Genomic DNA, 15866 nt, shown 5'->3' with positions numbered 1-15866 from the left:
GAGGCGGCTCCTGTGCCGCCGCGCATCGGTTGTAGGAGTCTCAGTCATTTCATGTGCATTTTTCCTGCGGGAGCTGGAGGACACAATGAGAATGGGTTTAAATATGTCTCACGCAAGGTGCTTATTTCCCAGTGTGTGAACGCGGCGCAGCTCACCCCGGGTGCCACGGAAAACCCGACCATTTTCCCCCTCTCCCGCCACCATTAATGGGTTTTCTTAAAGCTATTCCCACTCGGAGATGGGGAAAATCCTGTAGGTACAAAGGGCAGCGCCGATGCGGTGGCTTCTTGTATTGAGCACAAAGAAATCGAACCGAAAAGGTTGCACTGTGCTTTGTGGGGGTGAGCTGGGGATGCCAGCGTGAGCGTTGCTGGCAGACGGGCGGCTGTGCCATCATCCCTGGGATCCCCACCAGTAAGTGGGGAAACTGAGGCAGCTCCAAGAGCCAACATTCACCTGCCCAAGAGGATGCCTGAGAGCACAGGCGTGAGGGTAGAGGCATCCACGATGGGACGGTCCCTTCTCCATCACCACGGGCACCAATGGAGCCGTATGTTGGGGCCTTATGCGCTGTTTCCTCCTCTGCAGGCTGCTGCCCGTGGGGACGCGCTGCCCGTGGGCCTGCCCGCACTGCTGCCCGTGCCCGGGGCCATGTCATCCTCCGACGAGGAGACCCTGAGCGAGCGGTCGTGCCGGAGCGAGCGGTCGTGCCGCAGCGAGCGCTCCTACCGCAGCGAGCGCTCGGGCAGCCTCTCACCCTGCCCTGCTGGAGATACCCTGCCCTGGAACCTGCCCCTGCATGAGCAGAGGAAGAGGAAGAGCCAGGACTCGGTGCTGGACCCGGCCGAGAGGGCGGTTGTCAGGGTCGCAGGTAAGGCAGCGTCACGCTGGGACCCTCCGGGATGGGCAATGGGGCTTCCCATGGCAATGGGCCCATGGTGGCTGAGGGTCTGGGGTCATTGCTGCTGCTCCTTGGGAAGCTGGGGACAGATGGGATGGACACGGACGGGATGGGATGTGTGGAAGGATGGATGTGGTCAGGGTAAATAGTTCAGCTCTGTGATGGCTTTGTCCTGCCTGGCTCATACCCTCAGCACACTGGAGTTAAGGGATGACTGGGCACCTCCAACGCTTGGCTTGGGTGACATTAAAACGCTTAATTAAGGCCTAAATGGCTCCTTGGAGGAACAAAGCCATTGGCCAGGCTCCCGGGAGGAATTTGCCTTGGGAGGTTTGTGACTCCCTTGGGGGATGGAGCTGGAGCTGCTCCTTTGTCATGGTGGTGATGCCTGTGGGCACTGCCATCGTTGGTCAATGGGGTGATCTGGGGACCCTGCCCATGCGATGCCCACCCCGGGGGAAGGGACAGGGCAGGAAGGAGAAACAAAGGCAGGGATAGCCCCGCTGTGGCTCATGGCTCCTTCAAGCACCGATTGATGGGGCTGGTTGTTGTGTTGGGAGGATGGAGAAGCTTTGCTCGAGGTGGTGGCCCCACCACTGGGATTTGCTTCTCCACCCAAGGCAAACGGACACCGGGGTCTTTGGTTTGTGGCTGGGGTTTGGCCCCTTCTCCTCCTGCTCTGGGGGTCTTTGACCTGCTCCTGCTGGAGCAAACAGGGATTTGGGGCTGTGCCCGTTCTGCTCTGCCCCACGCTGGGCTCTGCACCCCGTGGGGCTCATCCTGGGATCACCGGGAGCAGGGGAGCTGCACACGGGGCCGGTTGTTCCATCCCAGCTCACGGGCGGCTCAGGGCAGGAAGAACCAGTTGATTCAAATGATGCTTCTCCAAAGCGCTGGGGCTGGGAGAAGCAAATGCACAGGGTGCGGCCGGGCCTATCCCCTGCACCCCCCTGCCCACCCCTGCTCTGCCCCCAGAGCCCCATCTTATCCCATGCCCCAGGGCTGGACCCTGCTGGCACAGCCGCATCCTCATCCATGTGTGCCCTGGGATGCTGAGTGCTTGTTGTCACTGTGGCTGGCTCCAGCCTGTGATTAAAGCCTGGGAGATGTCACCAAATCCGGTCTCACGCAGCTTCCCCATTAAAAATAACTCTGGAGGTGCAGCTCTAAGGTGCTGAGCTGGGAAGAAAGAGTTTGGAGACAGTTTTGTGTCACCGGGTTTGAAAACCAGCTGAAATATTGATTCAGATGCTGCATTATTCAGTGGGTCTGTCTGCAGCGTGCGGCTGTCCCGGTGCCTGTCCCCACCACGGGGCTCCAGCACCTGGAATGCTGCTGGTGGGATGTCCCATGGAGAGCCGGCACCTGGGAAAGGGCACTGGGAACCCAGAGCTTGGGTCTGGGGTGCTCTGTGGGGTCTGGTGGTCTCTGCATCCCTCTGGCCATCAGAGCCAAGGGATGCTGGATGTGGTGGTGCTGGTGCCACGGTGCAGGGGGCATCTCAGTACCTCTGTGCTGGGCTCCCAGGCAGGCTCTGGAGCTGTTCCCTGCTCTGCTGGCACATCCCTGCAGGCTGTGGCACAGCAGGGAGCAGGATGGGGGTGAGAGCAGCTCTGGCTGCTTGGCAGAGGGTGAAGGTGGCGTCTGGAGGGGCTGGTTTGGAAGAAAAGGCTCTTTTTACCCCAAATCTGTTGGAACTTGATCCTGCCGAGGTCATGGCTGCTGCTGGGGGGTGCTGGGGCCGGAGGGACCGTGAGGATGGAGAGCCAAGAGCTGTGGCTGGGGCTTGCCAAGGGCTGAGCTTGCTCCCATTGCAAAGGCTCCCGGGAGCTCTTTGTCCCCAGGAGTGTCCTCCAGCGCTTGGCCGAGTGCAGGGACGTGTTCTTCATCCTCGGGACGTGGGAACAAACCTCCTCCTCCTCGGGATGGGGCAGGGTCCCTGCTGCTCTCCCCATGCCCAGCACAGGGATTCAGCAGTGCAACCAGGGCCTTACCTCCCAGTGCACCCAGTGCGACCAAAGCACTGCTTCCCACTGTGCTCAGTGCTGCATCCCAGAACTCCCAGCTCATCCCAGTGCATCCCAGCACAGCTCTGTGCAGCCCCAAGCATCCCAGTGAGCACAGAGCACTGCATCCCAGTGCATCCCTGTGCAACCCAGTGCATCCCAGTGCATCCCTGTGCAACCCAGTGCATCCCAGCTCATAAGATCTCTCAGGAGATCCGCAGGGAGCCAGTCCCCTTGGCTTGGGAGGGTCTGGGGGGAATTGGGGTCCCCCCAGTGATTCCAGACATGGCAGAGTGAAGCCTCCCACAGAAATGGGGGCATGGGAGGACAGGGGGGTGTGTGGCATCCCCAGGCCAGGACCCCCCATGTCCGTGTTCCCCCCACCAGTGTCCCCCCCCCATCCGAAGGGCACCCAAGGTTGGATCCATCCCCCTCACTCCCCCCTCCCTGTTTTTTGGCCACCACAAGATGCTGCTTTTTCACCCCCGTTGCCATAGCAACCGGCGGCCGGGCTCCCCAGCTGGGTAACCATGGCAACGAGAAAAGCCCCATCCTGCTCAGCCCAGACATCAGGAGTCTCCCACTGTCACCCAGGGACCCCCAAACTCTCCAATGGCACTGCATGGATGCACTAGGATGCAGTGCCCTGGGCTCATTGGAATGCACTGAGATGTCAGGGCTGTGCTGGGATGCTCTGGGATGTGCTGGGGTGCACTGGAATACACTGGGAAGCAGACGGATGTGTTGGGATGCAATGTTCTTGACTCACTGGAATGTGTTTGGCTGCACTGGGCTACACTGATGATCTGGGATGCACTGGGATGTGCTGTGCTGAGTTGGGATATAGCACCCTGATAACAGTGGGAAGCAGTGCTTTGGCTGCACAGAATGCACTGAGAGTGCTGGGAGGTAATGCCCTTGTTGCAGTGGGATGTGCTGGGATGCACTGGGATAAGCTGGGATGCAGCTCTCTGGGCACAGTGGGAAGCAGTGCTTTGGCTGTGCAGAGTTCACTGGGAGCACTGGGAGTAATGCCCGTGTTGCAGTGGGAGGTGCTGGGATGTGAGGGGATGCACTGGTATGCCATGCATGCAGTGCACTGGGCTGCACTGAGATGAGCTGAGATGCACGGGGTTGTGCGAGGCTGCACTGGGATGTGCTGGGTTGCACTGGGATGAGCTGGGTTGCACTGGGATAAGCTGGGATGCAGCTTTCTGAGCACAGTGGGAAGCAGTGCTTTGGCTGCACAGAATGCACTGAGAGTGCTGGGAGGTAATGCCCTTGTTGCAGTGGGATGTGCTGGGATGCACTGGGATAAGCTGGGATGCAGCTCTCTGGGCACAGGGGGAAGCAGTGCTTTGGTTACACAGAGTTCACTGGGAGCACTGGGAGTAATGCCCTTGTTGCAGTGGAAGGTGCTGGGATGTGAGGGGATGCACTGGTATGCCATGCATGCAGTGCACTGGGCTGCACTGAGATGAGCTGAGATGCACTGGGTTGTGCGAGGCTGCACTGGGATGTGCTGGGTTGCATTGGTATGAGCTGGGTTGCACTGGGGTAAGCTGGGATGCAGCTTTCTGGGCACAGTGAGAAGTGGTGCTTTGGCTGCACAGAGTGCACTGGGAGGTAATGCCCTTTTTGCAGTGGAAGGTGCTGGGATGCACTGGGATGAGTTGGGATACACTGGGAGCTGGGATGCACTGGAATGAACTGGAATGCAGTGCTCTGGGTACAGTGAGAAGCAGTGATTTGGATGCAGAGTGCACTGGGAGCACTGGGAGGAAATGCCCTTGTTGCAATGGAGGTGCTGGGATGTGAGGGGATGCACTGGTATGCCATGCATGCAGTACACTGGGCTGCACTGCGATGAGTTAGGATGCACTGGGATATGCTGGGCTGCACTGGGATGAGCTGGGATGCAGTGCTCTGGGCACAGTGGGAGGCAGTGCTTTGGTTGCACAGAATGCACGGGGAGCACTGGGAGGTAATGCTCTTGTTGAAGTGGGAGTTGCTAGGATGAGTGGGGATGCACGGGGATGCACTGGGCTGTACTGTGATGAGCTGGGATGTGCTGGGATGCACTGGGATGTGCTGGGATGCGCTGGGATGTACTGGGATGTGCTGGGATGCACTGGGATGTGCTGGGATGCACTGGGATGCGCTGGGATGTACTGGGCTGCACTGGGATGCACTGGGATGTACTGGGATGCACTGGGATGCACTGGGATGTGCTGGTGCAGCCGTCGAGTTCGGGGGGGCAGAGCGGCCCCGGGGTGTCCGCCCGCCAGGAGGCGCTGCAGGGCCGGCGGGGGGGTGGGGGTGTGTGTGTAAGGGGGCGGAGTCACAGGCGGCTGGGGGCGGAGCCAAAAGTTATAGGCGGGGCCTCCGGGTGTGGGCGGAGCCAGCCTTAGTGGGCGGAGCTCCCGGTGGTGGGCGGAGCTCCCGGTAGTGGGCGGGGCCGCGGGTGGGGCGCGGCGCGGGCGGAAGCGGTGTCGCGCAGACCGGCCCCGTCCGCCGCGCCGGCAGCAGCAGCACCGGGGCCGCCGGCACAAAGGCCGCCATGGCCGGGTACGTGCCGGGGCTGCTCCCGGTGGACCGCAGCCAGGAGAAGGAGTTCGTGCAGGCCTACGAGGACGTGCTGGAGCGCTACAAAGGTACCCACGGCCGGCGGGGCCCGGTGCGGGGCCTGAGCCGGTACACGGCCATGGGGCGTCCCCGAGCTCCCCGGTGGGGTGGAATCCCCGGGCCCGGCGTTCCGGGTGTCCCCTTGTGTGGGCTCCTCGGGGTTCCCCGGTGCGGGGTACCCGGCACCCCACGTTCCCTCTCAGAGCACCGCAGCATCCTTCATCCCTGTGCCCGCAGCCAGGGGAGGTGTGAGCTGCACGGGAGCCCCTCACCCTGCCCCGGTGTGCCCGCAGTGTGGTTGGGCAGGGTGAGGGCTGATGCTGTCCGCAGGCTGTAGCGGTGCCGGTACCGGCGGTGAGTGTGCAGTTTTGATGTCAGCGGCTCTTCTCCAGGAGTTGAGTTCCATTCCAGCCTCAGTGTTATTGTTTTTCCCCCCTCGCTGCAGAGGCAGACTTGTCGTGGAGCCCAGATTGAGCCCCACAGGGCTCTGCTTTGTGAGCTTAGCAGCCAAGACTGTGTAAAATGCGGATGGTCGAGGCCAGCGGAGCCGGGCGCCCGTTTCCTTTTCCTTTCTGCCTGCGGAGAAAGGGGAATAATGGATTCCCTGGCTCCCTGGTTCAGGGGGTGCCACTCTAACCTCCGGCCTCGCTCCGCTTTCCCAGGCAGGAAAAGCCTCTTGGATACCTTGGGAAAGCGCTGGGATAAGGCGGCTCGGGCTCGTCCAAACTTTCCTGTTCATAAACAGCCTTTTGATGTCGCTGGGTCCGGTGTGGAGCCGCGGAGGGAGCGGTGCGGCCGCTGCCAGCGCCTGGCAGGGAGCGAGCTGGTGTTTGCATCGGGGTTTGCTTTGTTCCACAAGAGGAATTGAAATGACAGTGCTGGATGTGCTGGTCCAGGCGGAGCCAGGCCGGGGTCCCCTCGCCTGCCCCCGGCAACGAGAGGGTTTTAGGTCGGAACACGGTTTCTGCACTGGGTTATGGTGGAGAGCTTGGAAATACCCTGCTGGGTGCTGTTGGATCTTGTTTGTGGTGTTAGGGAAATGAGTGTTTATATTGGAGCTAAGCTTTCCTTTGCCTTCAACCCGTTCCCAGCTCCGGGACGTCCTACCCAAGCTGCAAGGTGGGAGCCTGCTGCTCCAGTCACTTATGGGCGCGTTGCCTCTTCCCTGCTTCCCCCATTGCAGCGCCTGTCAGCAGTTCGGTTTTTCCTGTCCGGAACAAGTTTTCCACTGGTTCATCCCCTCCTCCTCTTAATCCTGCACCAAAGGAAGGGTTGTCACTGAAATGGGGGTGTTGGTGGTGGTGTCCGGCTCGTGGTGGCCACCCTGGACCTGTTGCATCCAGGACCTGGTGCTGTTGGAGGGCTCAGGGATTCCAGATGCTCCCCATGGTTCCATTGGCTCCACTCTGTTCCTAATGGAAAATAACCTAAAACCCCCACTCAGAGCAGTGTGGCCTTTGCTGTCGAGCAAGCTGGGGCAGGTCTGGAAGCAAGGAGGTGCATGGCACGGGAAGGGTCCTGGAGCAGCATGGTGAGCTCTGATCCTGCCTTTCCTCACCGAGTGGGGGTTCAGCACCTGGCAGAGCCCCGTGATGTGGTTCTTGTTATAAAAGCACCAAAACCACCCACCTGAGGCAGAGTGGAGCTGCCGGGGTGCCGGGTGGGTAGGTGTGCCGCATCGCTGCGGTGCCGGTGCTTACCAGGGTGCTGGCAGAGGAGGAGGAGGATGATGAGGGTTGAATCAGCGCCATGAGCTGCTGTAGGTGCTGCGGGGGCACCCGGCCCTGCTGCTGCTGGGCCTGGTGCTGGGTGATGTGTGATGCTGTGCCCTGGTCCCCAAGGGGTTGGTTACCAAGGGAATGGGGCTCAAGGTAGGGTTTGAGGGGGACAAATGAGTTTATTGCTTTCTCTTTGTAAGAACAGGGTTATAGAGGAGGGGAAGCAGCTTCTGAGGAGAATATCACATGGTTAAAGGGGTTAAAAGGCATTAAATACATGGTTAATCACATGGTTAAAAGGGTGCTGGAGCTTCCTTCAGTACCCTCAAGGGCACAGCCTGGTGCCTGCAGCTGAAGGTCTCCAGCACCGAGGCCTTCACAGTGTGGCCCAGTTAAAGCCAGCGGGCTGGATTCCCAAGGCCTGGCACAGGGCGGCTTCCAGCCCCGCTTGCCTCATCACTGGATCACGGTGGTGCCGCGGCACATGCCGGGACGTGCTGTGCGGATGCCGGTGGGAATGACGGCTGGGGTGCCAGTGGAGCCTATGGGGACCCTGCTGGGTGCTGTTGCTGGGCAGAGGGGGCAGCCCTGCTCCATCCACACAGCACATTGAGTGGGGCTCAGTGTCCAAGCACTGCTCTCCATTCCCATGGTGTATCCCATTTTGCTGTCCCCTTGGGAAAGCCGGAGCTGGCCCGTGGAGCCCCATGCAGCACAAGGGTGCAGGCAGAGCTGCTCAGAGTCCTGTAAACATTAACTAACGGATCTCTGTGAAATGCTTTCCTTTTGCCAATTAACTCTTGTTGGGCTTTGTGGGTAGAATCCTGGAGCTTCAATATCCCAGGAGCTTTTTCCCATGCTCGGTGCTGTCTCTGCCTGCTCCATGGTGCCCAGCACGTGGCCTGTTTGGACTAAAGCAGCACAGCTTGGCTTGTCACCTTGTTGGAGTGACCTGGCTCCTGTTAGGAAGAGAACCCCTTTCCCAGGCACTGGAGGAGACCTCGGCCACCTCCTGGCTTCATCCTGCAAGGATTAAAGTCATTCCTGGGCTGTGCTGAGTGGTTGCATGAGGTCTCTGTGAGAGCATTGATGGGGCTGGTGGCTCCTCGCTGTGAGGAGGAAGCCCTTCTTCCTCTTCATCGCCTGCACGAGGGGTGCTCAAGTGCTGCTGCTGGAGTGGAGAGTCCCTGGCTTGAGCAAGCGTGGGGGGAAGCTGGGCTGGGAGCCATGGGGCTTTCCATCACTGCAGCTGATGCACTTGGGGTTGGTGGCTTCCCTGGTACAGGGGGTGAGCAGAGACAATGGGGGGGGGCTCAAGGACCAGGAGCCCGGGGGGGGTGGAAGGGAAGGTTGTTTTGCTCAGGTTGGTTTAGGGCGGCCGGAGCTGGAGCTGGAGCTGTGTCAGGTGAGAGGATCCACCCGGCCTCGCCCCACTGCTGCCTTACCGGTGGAGTCATCATCACCGCAGCACCCAACGGAGCCGCCCCCGTCCCACCAGCACCCATCCCACCAGCACCCATCCCACCAGCACCCATCCCACCAGCACCCGTCCCACCGGCCCCCATCCCACCAGCACCCGTCCCACCGGCCCCCGTCCCACCGGCCCCCGTCCCACCGGCCCCCATCCCACCAGCACCCATCCCACCAGCACCCATCCCACCAGCACCCATCCCACCGGCACCCTGCTCACCCAGCCAGCACCGGCTGCCGCGCTCACCCCATCCCTGCCCGCGGCTCATGGGGCTTTTGGGTGTTCCTGGCTCCTGGTCCTCCCTGGGAGCGGTGGTGGTGGTGGGTGCCCATGGGAGGTGGGTGCCTGCATCCCTGCTACCGGGATGTGGTGCTGTGCCTGAAAGCTCTGATCTTGTTTTAGCGTTGGGAAAGGGCCCGTGGTGTTCTCCTGCTCCTCTCAGCACCGCCTGCATTCCCGTCAGAGCCTTTTCATTCCCAGCTCATGCTTTGGGGTGAGACCGGAGTCTTTGACCTCCGTCTGCTGGTTCCTGGCCAACCTCCTTTCCAGGCTTGTCTTGCTTGTGTCAGCTAAGTTTAGACTGCTCTGGACATACGGTGGCTGATGCCAGCAGCAAGAAACCTCCTAAAGGGAGGAAGAAACCTTCCCTAAAGGGAAGCAGAAGAAGAGCTTTTATTTAGATGTAAAGTGTTTAAACCCTGTTGTTTGAATACCAGGGGGATAAATCCCTTCCTATGCACCTAAACCACATACATGCAGGCTGTGGAAGCAGCGGGCACCTCAGTTCCCAGTTTCTCCTGTCTTGGTGCAGGGAGAAGCAGCACTGGTACTTGGGGTGGGTGTGAAGGGGTCACTCTGTGTTGGTGCTGCTGGATGTGGCTCCATCTCTTGTGCCTGGAGGTCATGGGCTCAGCCAAGCTGGTTCCTGCACGGGGCAGTGTTTCGCCACCGGCCGGAGCACAGGGGCTGGGACAAGCATGGGGCAGCTGGAGCATGCACCGTGTGATGCTGGGAAGCAGCTTCCAGGGAAGCTCTGGAAGGGACCCTGCTCCTGGAGCTCAGATCCAGCCCTTCCCTGCTCCTCTCTGTGCCTTGGCCATGCCCAGGGTGTTGGTTGCTGCCTCGGGTGGCTCTGTGATGGGGACAGATCCTGGCAATGCCAGCTTGGTTATCCAGGCTGGATGGGGCAATCGGTGCCCGCGGGGTGAGGCGGTGCCGTGTGGCTGTGATGGCACATGGGATGGGGAGGGCAGCACACTGAGAGCTGGGCCATGGTGCGAGCCCTGATTCCTGGGGCTGGAGGTGACCAGCACCCATGGTGTACCCCTGCCTGGTGGTGCAGAGCCAGCATCCATGGATCCATGAAGGATGCACCTGGAACCGTGTCCTCTCCACACCCTAACTGGTTGCTCACACCTTTGCTGTTCCGTGACTGTGGGTGGGGTGGGAACCAGTGGAGCTGGTGGTGGTGGGAGAACAGGGCTGGAGGCAGGATGCTGCTGTCCCCAGCATGGGGAGGAGAGCTGCGTTTGTCTCCTGTCTGCAGGTGCTGCCTGTTCCCTGCCTGAGCATCCTGCATCCCGAGGGCCAGGTTTGCTGTGTCCCTGCTGGATGCTGACCTTGGGCTCCCCCTTCTTCTTCCAGACCCTCTTGAGGCTTGCTGGAAGCTCCAGATTTAACATCTCAGTGCTGCCCTTGTCTGGGCCCACTGCTGGGCTTAGGAGGTGTTCAAACAGCCTCCAGCTTGGAGAGGAAGCCACCGAGGAGGTCCCCACCATGGTGGGGTTTGCAAAGCATGGAGGATGCTTGTGGATAGGCTGGGAAGTTTCATTTCCAAGCTCATGGTATTGTGTGTTTGGATGCATCCCACCCGGCTTGGGGAGCAGGAAGGGGGATCCTGCAGCATCAGCTTCCCAAGGAGAAGATGTGTAGTGGGAGCCTGGCTGATCAGATTGGTGGATGTCTGGCTATGGACACAGTGAAGTGAGTCCTCGGATGTGATCTGTGTGCCCTGCCTCTGAGACAGATAAGCCAGCGATTCCTAGAAGGGGGAAAGTGGGGAGGGCTGTGGGGCAAGATGGTTGGGGAGATTTGGGTCAGGAAGCAGGATGCTGATCCTGGAGCAGAGCTGGTGGAACGGGCCAGGGCTCCCTGTGACAGTGGTGCTGATGGGAGCCTGGGTGTGTTGGTGACACAAGTTGGGCTGTAGGTCGGGGGGATTTGTCTTGTGTTTGTACCCAGTGCTGCAGCCTCAGCCTGGCAGTGCCCCTGTCCCCCCATTCAGTGCCCTGGACTCTGGGTTCTGGCTGCTGCCAAGCCACAGTCACGTTGTTGCTGTCATTTCCCTGTGTGTTTCCATCTTTCATTTCCTGCTTGACCCTGTTTCCCTCCGGTGAATCCCAGCCTGCAGCATGCTCCGGGGGGGCTGGTGCTGTGCCCGTGTGTGGCTCTCTCTTTAACCCATGCTGGGGAAGCTTTGCCAGCGCCCAGGGGTGATGGGTGCTTTGTTCTGCACCTCTACGGCACATGGGTTGGTCTCCTCCTCTCCCAGCATCTGCTTTTGCCCACCTTGAGCTCTGCTGTGTCCTGTCCCATCCTGCCCCAGCCCCTTGCTCTGCCCTTGCTGTCTCCCACCCAGCATCCCATGGAGCTGTGCCCTGGTCCCAATGGGATTTCTGTGCTGACTTCTGCTTGTGTCAAATAAGGGCATCACTTCTATCTCAGGTTATATTAATTGCTCTTTGGGTCCATTGTGGCCTTTCAGAAGTGCTTTTGCCAGCAGCTTATTTATCCCTGCAGGAAACTGTTCACAAGGGCTCCCATGGCTGTGAGATTCACACTGACCTTGGGCAGTTTTGCTACAAGAGCTTGAGTCCTGGTAAAACTTTCCAGTTGAAACAGCTCCTTTCCCTTTGGATTGGGCCCTGCACTGCACATGGTGCCCTGCCAGCTAATGAACATGAATTAGCAGCCCCTGCACCAATCCAGCACCATTCAGCTGACAGAGGATCACTGTGAGTGATGCTGGGGACAGCTGCTGTGGCCATGGTCACCACCATGGCCCTGCTGGGGCTCACTGGATGGTGCAAGGGTCTCCTAACATAAAAGCATCCCACATCCCAGGCTCTGGGATCCTGTGGGTCACGTGTGTCCTGGCTCTGCCGGCATCCTTGGCATGGTGTGAACACACCTCTGGTGATGGTGGTGCCCCCATCACTTGTGTGCACATAGGGGAGCAAACCCTGCCCCTGGTGATGGCCATGGGGACAGCCGTGGGGCAGGAGGGTTTATTGCAGGCAGCTCCAGACGCTGCACGTGGGGATATTTCATCCCCACTGGCTGTTTGGGATGCTTCTCGTTCCTGCTGTGAGGGCAGTTGCTGTGCTGGGAGATGCTGGATTCCTCGGGTGCTCCCCCCCCCCAGTCCCTGCTCTGGGAATTCCTGGCATTCCTGATGAGGAGAGGGAGCCGGGATGCTTTTGGCTGGGGTCTGGTGGTGTCAGACCTCAACCCTCTTGGGGTGGGAGGAGGGAAGTGCCCGGCTGGTTCTGCCACCACTGGTGCTGGATGGCACAGTAGGGAGTGAGGCAGGAGGGAGCGTGGGGTTCCCATGGAGCAGCTGCCTGTGTGCTGCACCCAGTGTCCATCCTGGGTCTTTGCTGGGAAGGGGAGGATGAAGATGGATAAACCCGGGATGTTGTGGCACTGCCGCTGCCCTGTGCCAGCTCCACTCTCTGTGTGAGGGTGACAGCAGGGATGGGGATGGTGTCCCCCGTTCCCCCTTTGCGGGGCTGTTCCTGCTTCCTTCTCACAGCCCCTTTGTCAGCAAGAATCAGGGTTTTTCCTTTCTTTTTCTTTAGAGGAAAATTCCATTGTGCTATTTTTAGTGGTGACAACTTGGCTGCTCCAACAACTTCATTCTGCTCCCGGCTCCGCCGCCGGGCGCAGGGGGATGATGTCTGCAGGACAGGCTCCGGCACAGCCGGGATGCTCCATGTAGGAGCTATTGGATCAGCTCCCTCTCACCAGGGTGAATGGATGCCCACCCCGGCTGCTGCAGACCCATTCACAGCTCCCTTTGATGGCAGCGTGTCCTTTTGGGTGTCACCTTCATCCCACCAGAGCCCTGTGCCCCCCATTGGGGTTGCTTGGTTGACAAAACTGGTTTTATCAATGTTGTTGTGGGTAACGTTGGGACCATGGGACCTGCTTGTTCTGGGGATGGATGGATGCGCTCTGTCAGTGGATTCATGTGCTGCTCCATATGGATGAGGGGAATCTCCTGTTGCTACCCCAGGTTTTGGGGGTGATTTGGCCTCTGCCCCAGACCCTCCTCTGCTTTCTCTCCCTTCCCCCTGGCAAAGCTCAGCCGTGGTGCCGGGTGTGCTGGGGTGGCTCTGCCGAAGCCGTGCCGTGGGTCTTGCTCAACCTGCTGGGATCTCTCTGGAGAGGCAATGGGATGATGGAGGTAGAGTGTGATCTGCCTCCATGCGCAGGAGGCTGAGATCCCCTATTGTTTGCTTTGACACTGGCCTGGTGGGCACCAACCCTCTGTGAAGGGTAGCAATGAGCAGGGTGAGTGCTCAGATCTCCTTGGATCACACCTGGCTGGTTCCTGCTGCCAACAAAATCCTTTTAAACCGGTAAATCTCTGTTTTGGCTTTGTGAGCACCTCGCTGCCGACTGGAGGGATCCGTCCCCACCAGCTCCTGGTCCTTGTATCCAACACTTTATGGCATTTCCCCGTTGGCTTCTCCCAGGCTGGTGTCCTGGTGTCAGTGTCACCAGGGTAGCTTTGCCCAGAAGGACCCTGTGCTCTGCTCACTGGCTCTGTTCTTCCTATCCCAGCCACTCTTAAAGCCTTATGGGGCTTCTTTCCCCCCCTTCCCCTCCCAATTCCCCTGCTGGAAATACCTCCAGGACATACAATCCCTGAATCCTCCAGCGTGGAGGGGTGGGCTGAGGGATGCCGGGAGCCCTGATGGTGCAGGGGCATTTGCCATTAGCGGTGGGCTCATTTGCAAAAGGGGGGTGGCCTCGGCCATGGGAGGTCTGAGTGGGCTTCATCAAATAAGGGAAGGCAAGGGCCGTGCTGTGGGGTGGGCAAAGGGCTGGTGGGAGCCCTGATGCTGCCCAGCTGAGGAGCAGGATGAGCTGGAAAATGAACCCGGAGAAGTACAGGAAGTTCCTGGATGGACTTGGTGCCCTGAAAGGTATTTCTCAGCCTGCATGGTGTGGGGGGAAGCTGAGCCTCTGCTCCGAGGGCTGGGGCAGAGTCCGACCATCTGCCGTCGATGGAGGTGAATGGAGCGCTCCTGGGATGTGGAGGAGGCAGCCGGGAGGGGTGGTGCTTTCCATGGCTCCGCTTCACTTCCCTCTTTTGTCTCGTACTTGGATGCGGAGCGGGTGTCTGGGCACAAAGCACTGGGGCAGGGGTGACCCAGCCCATCACTAGCACAGGGAGGCAGGGAGAGAACACCTGGGAAGGGAACTGAGCTCAGAATCCCACTGATGCTCTCTCCATTGCCCAGGGGCTCCTCTGGTTCTGGTTGAGGGTGCTCCCACCGGCTGGGTCCTGCTGCCCTGGGTGCTCTTTGTGGTATCCGGGTGCAGTTTGGTGCCTGTTTTCCTCCCTTTTCTTCCCAAAGCTCCTTCCCGAGCTCTGCCCTGTGCCTCGAGAGCGGCTGTGACACTCGATCGTGCTGGCAGGTGGCTGCAGGCCGGTGGCTGTTGTCCTGCAGCACGCCCGGGATGTGGGGCTGCAGAGAGGGAATGCTTCCCTTCCTTCCCCCTTCCTTCTTCATCTGTTTTCCCTTCCTTCTCCTTGCTATCAAAGGAGCTTTCTGCTCCAGGACTCCACTCCTCGCCCTGCTGCAGGATGGGAGCTCCCCTCCTAGAAGGATGGTGGAGAGGGATGCAGGAAGCAGCTGGATGCCATCACCGGTCACCTAACAGCACTTCAGCAGCCCTGCCTTGGCACGGCCAGGCTTTACCAGCCTTTACCAGCTGCCTAACAAAGGTGGATCCATTCAGTGTTGAACTTAGCAGGGAGCCAAGGGAGTTGTCGCCCGCTGGCAGGCTCCCCACCCTGCCATGAAGGGTTAATCCATGGCTCTGTGGCTGACAGCTGCCCTGACTTATCGCGTCCGGCAGTAACATAATTCACTTTCCTAATGCTGGCGCTGTGTCCATCATGAATTTTTCCTGAGCCTCACTGCAGCTGGCACTGGGAATCAATGTGAAAGCAGCCCCGCGTTGCTGCGTGCTCTGCTCCATCCCATAGCCACGCTCCTCGCCCTGTCTGCAGCCCCATGGCAGCTGAAGCAGGGATGGGGTTGGGTGCCGGCTCCCCTGCTCTGTGTTTCGGGATGCTCACATGTTGGGATTTCAGGCCCCGTTTCCAGCTGCAGCCTGGCATGTTCCCCTCCTGCCTGTGAGAATGAGGTGTGAGGAGCAGGGATGACATTATTAATGGCGTTTACAAGGTGACTGGCTGCAGGAGCTGATCTGGCAGCATCCCCCTTTCCAGGTGCTGCCCAGAGCCCTGCCGGGAGCACTGGCTCCCATGGCCTGTGAGCCTGTAATGGGAATGGGGAAACATAGGCAGTGAGTCCCCACAAAACCAAATGTGCAGGTTTTGGCCTGTTTTGTGCCTCTAGCCTGAGCGATGCCACCTTGCTGGCTGCCACCAGCTGTGTTCACCGCAGCCCTTTGTGGCTTCAATTCAGAAAGTGGGGCAGGGAGATGGAGGAAATGGTGTCATAGACAGCGGATGCTCAGGGGATGCAGATGAGTCTCTGCAACCCCTTTTACATCCCTGTGTGCCTTCCACCTGGTTGTGCTCTGCCATTCCCGCTGGCATGGAGATGCTGTGCTGTGCATCTCACTGTCACCATAAGCTCAGTGTGCTCTGGCACTGCACGCAGTGCTCACCCCCTGTGCCTGCCCTTGTGCTGCAGGGCTGGACAAAGCCACAGGAGAGGAAGGGTTTATTACTGGAAAGGTTTTCTTCTGCCCCCCTCTCTCCCCCTCATCTCTATTCATCTCCCCGGGGAGGTGGAGGCAGCAGCGGATATTGGAGCTGGGAGCGTTTCATATGTAAATGCCTGTGTGTGCAAGTCCAGGCCCCTGACCCCCGGCGCGGT

General features: G+C 59.6%; 1 protein-coding gene across 1 annotated transcript in view; it reads left to right on the top strand.

Annotated features, from left to right (window-relative positions):
* The first annotated feature begins 636 nt into the window (after window positions 1–636).
* MACF1 (microtubule actin crosslinking factor 1) overlaps window positions 637–15866 on the top strand; it is a 131369-nt gene continuing 116139 nt past the window's right edge. The window contains exon 1 of the mRNA XM_034069104.1: window positions 637–871. Coding sequence (XP_033924995.1) covers window positions 652–871 — 220 coding nt within the window. The 5' untranslated portion in view covers window positions 637–651. The remainder of the gene's footprint in view (window positions 872–15866) is intronic.

This window comes from Melopsittacus undulatus, chromosome 14 (assembly GCF_012275295.1).
Source record: "Melopsittacus undulatus isolate bMelUnd1 chromosome 14, bMelUnd1.mat.Z, whole genome shotgun sequence".
Classification (NCBI taxonomy): Eukaryota; Metazoa; Chordata; class Aves; order Psittaciformes; family Psittaculidae; genus Melopsittacus; species Melopsittacus undulatus.
The sequence above is the reverse complement of the archived record's forward strand: the minus strand, read 5'-3'. Positions and strand labels throughout refer to the sequence as shown.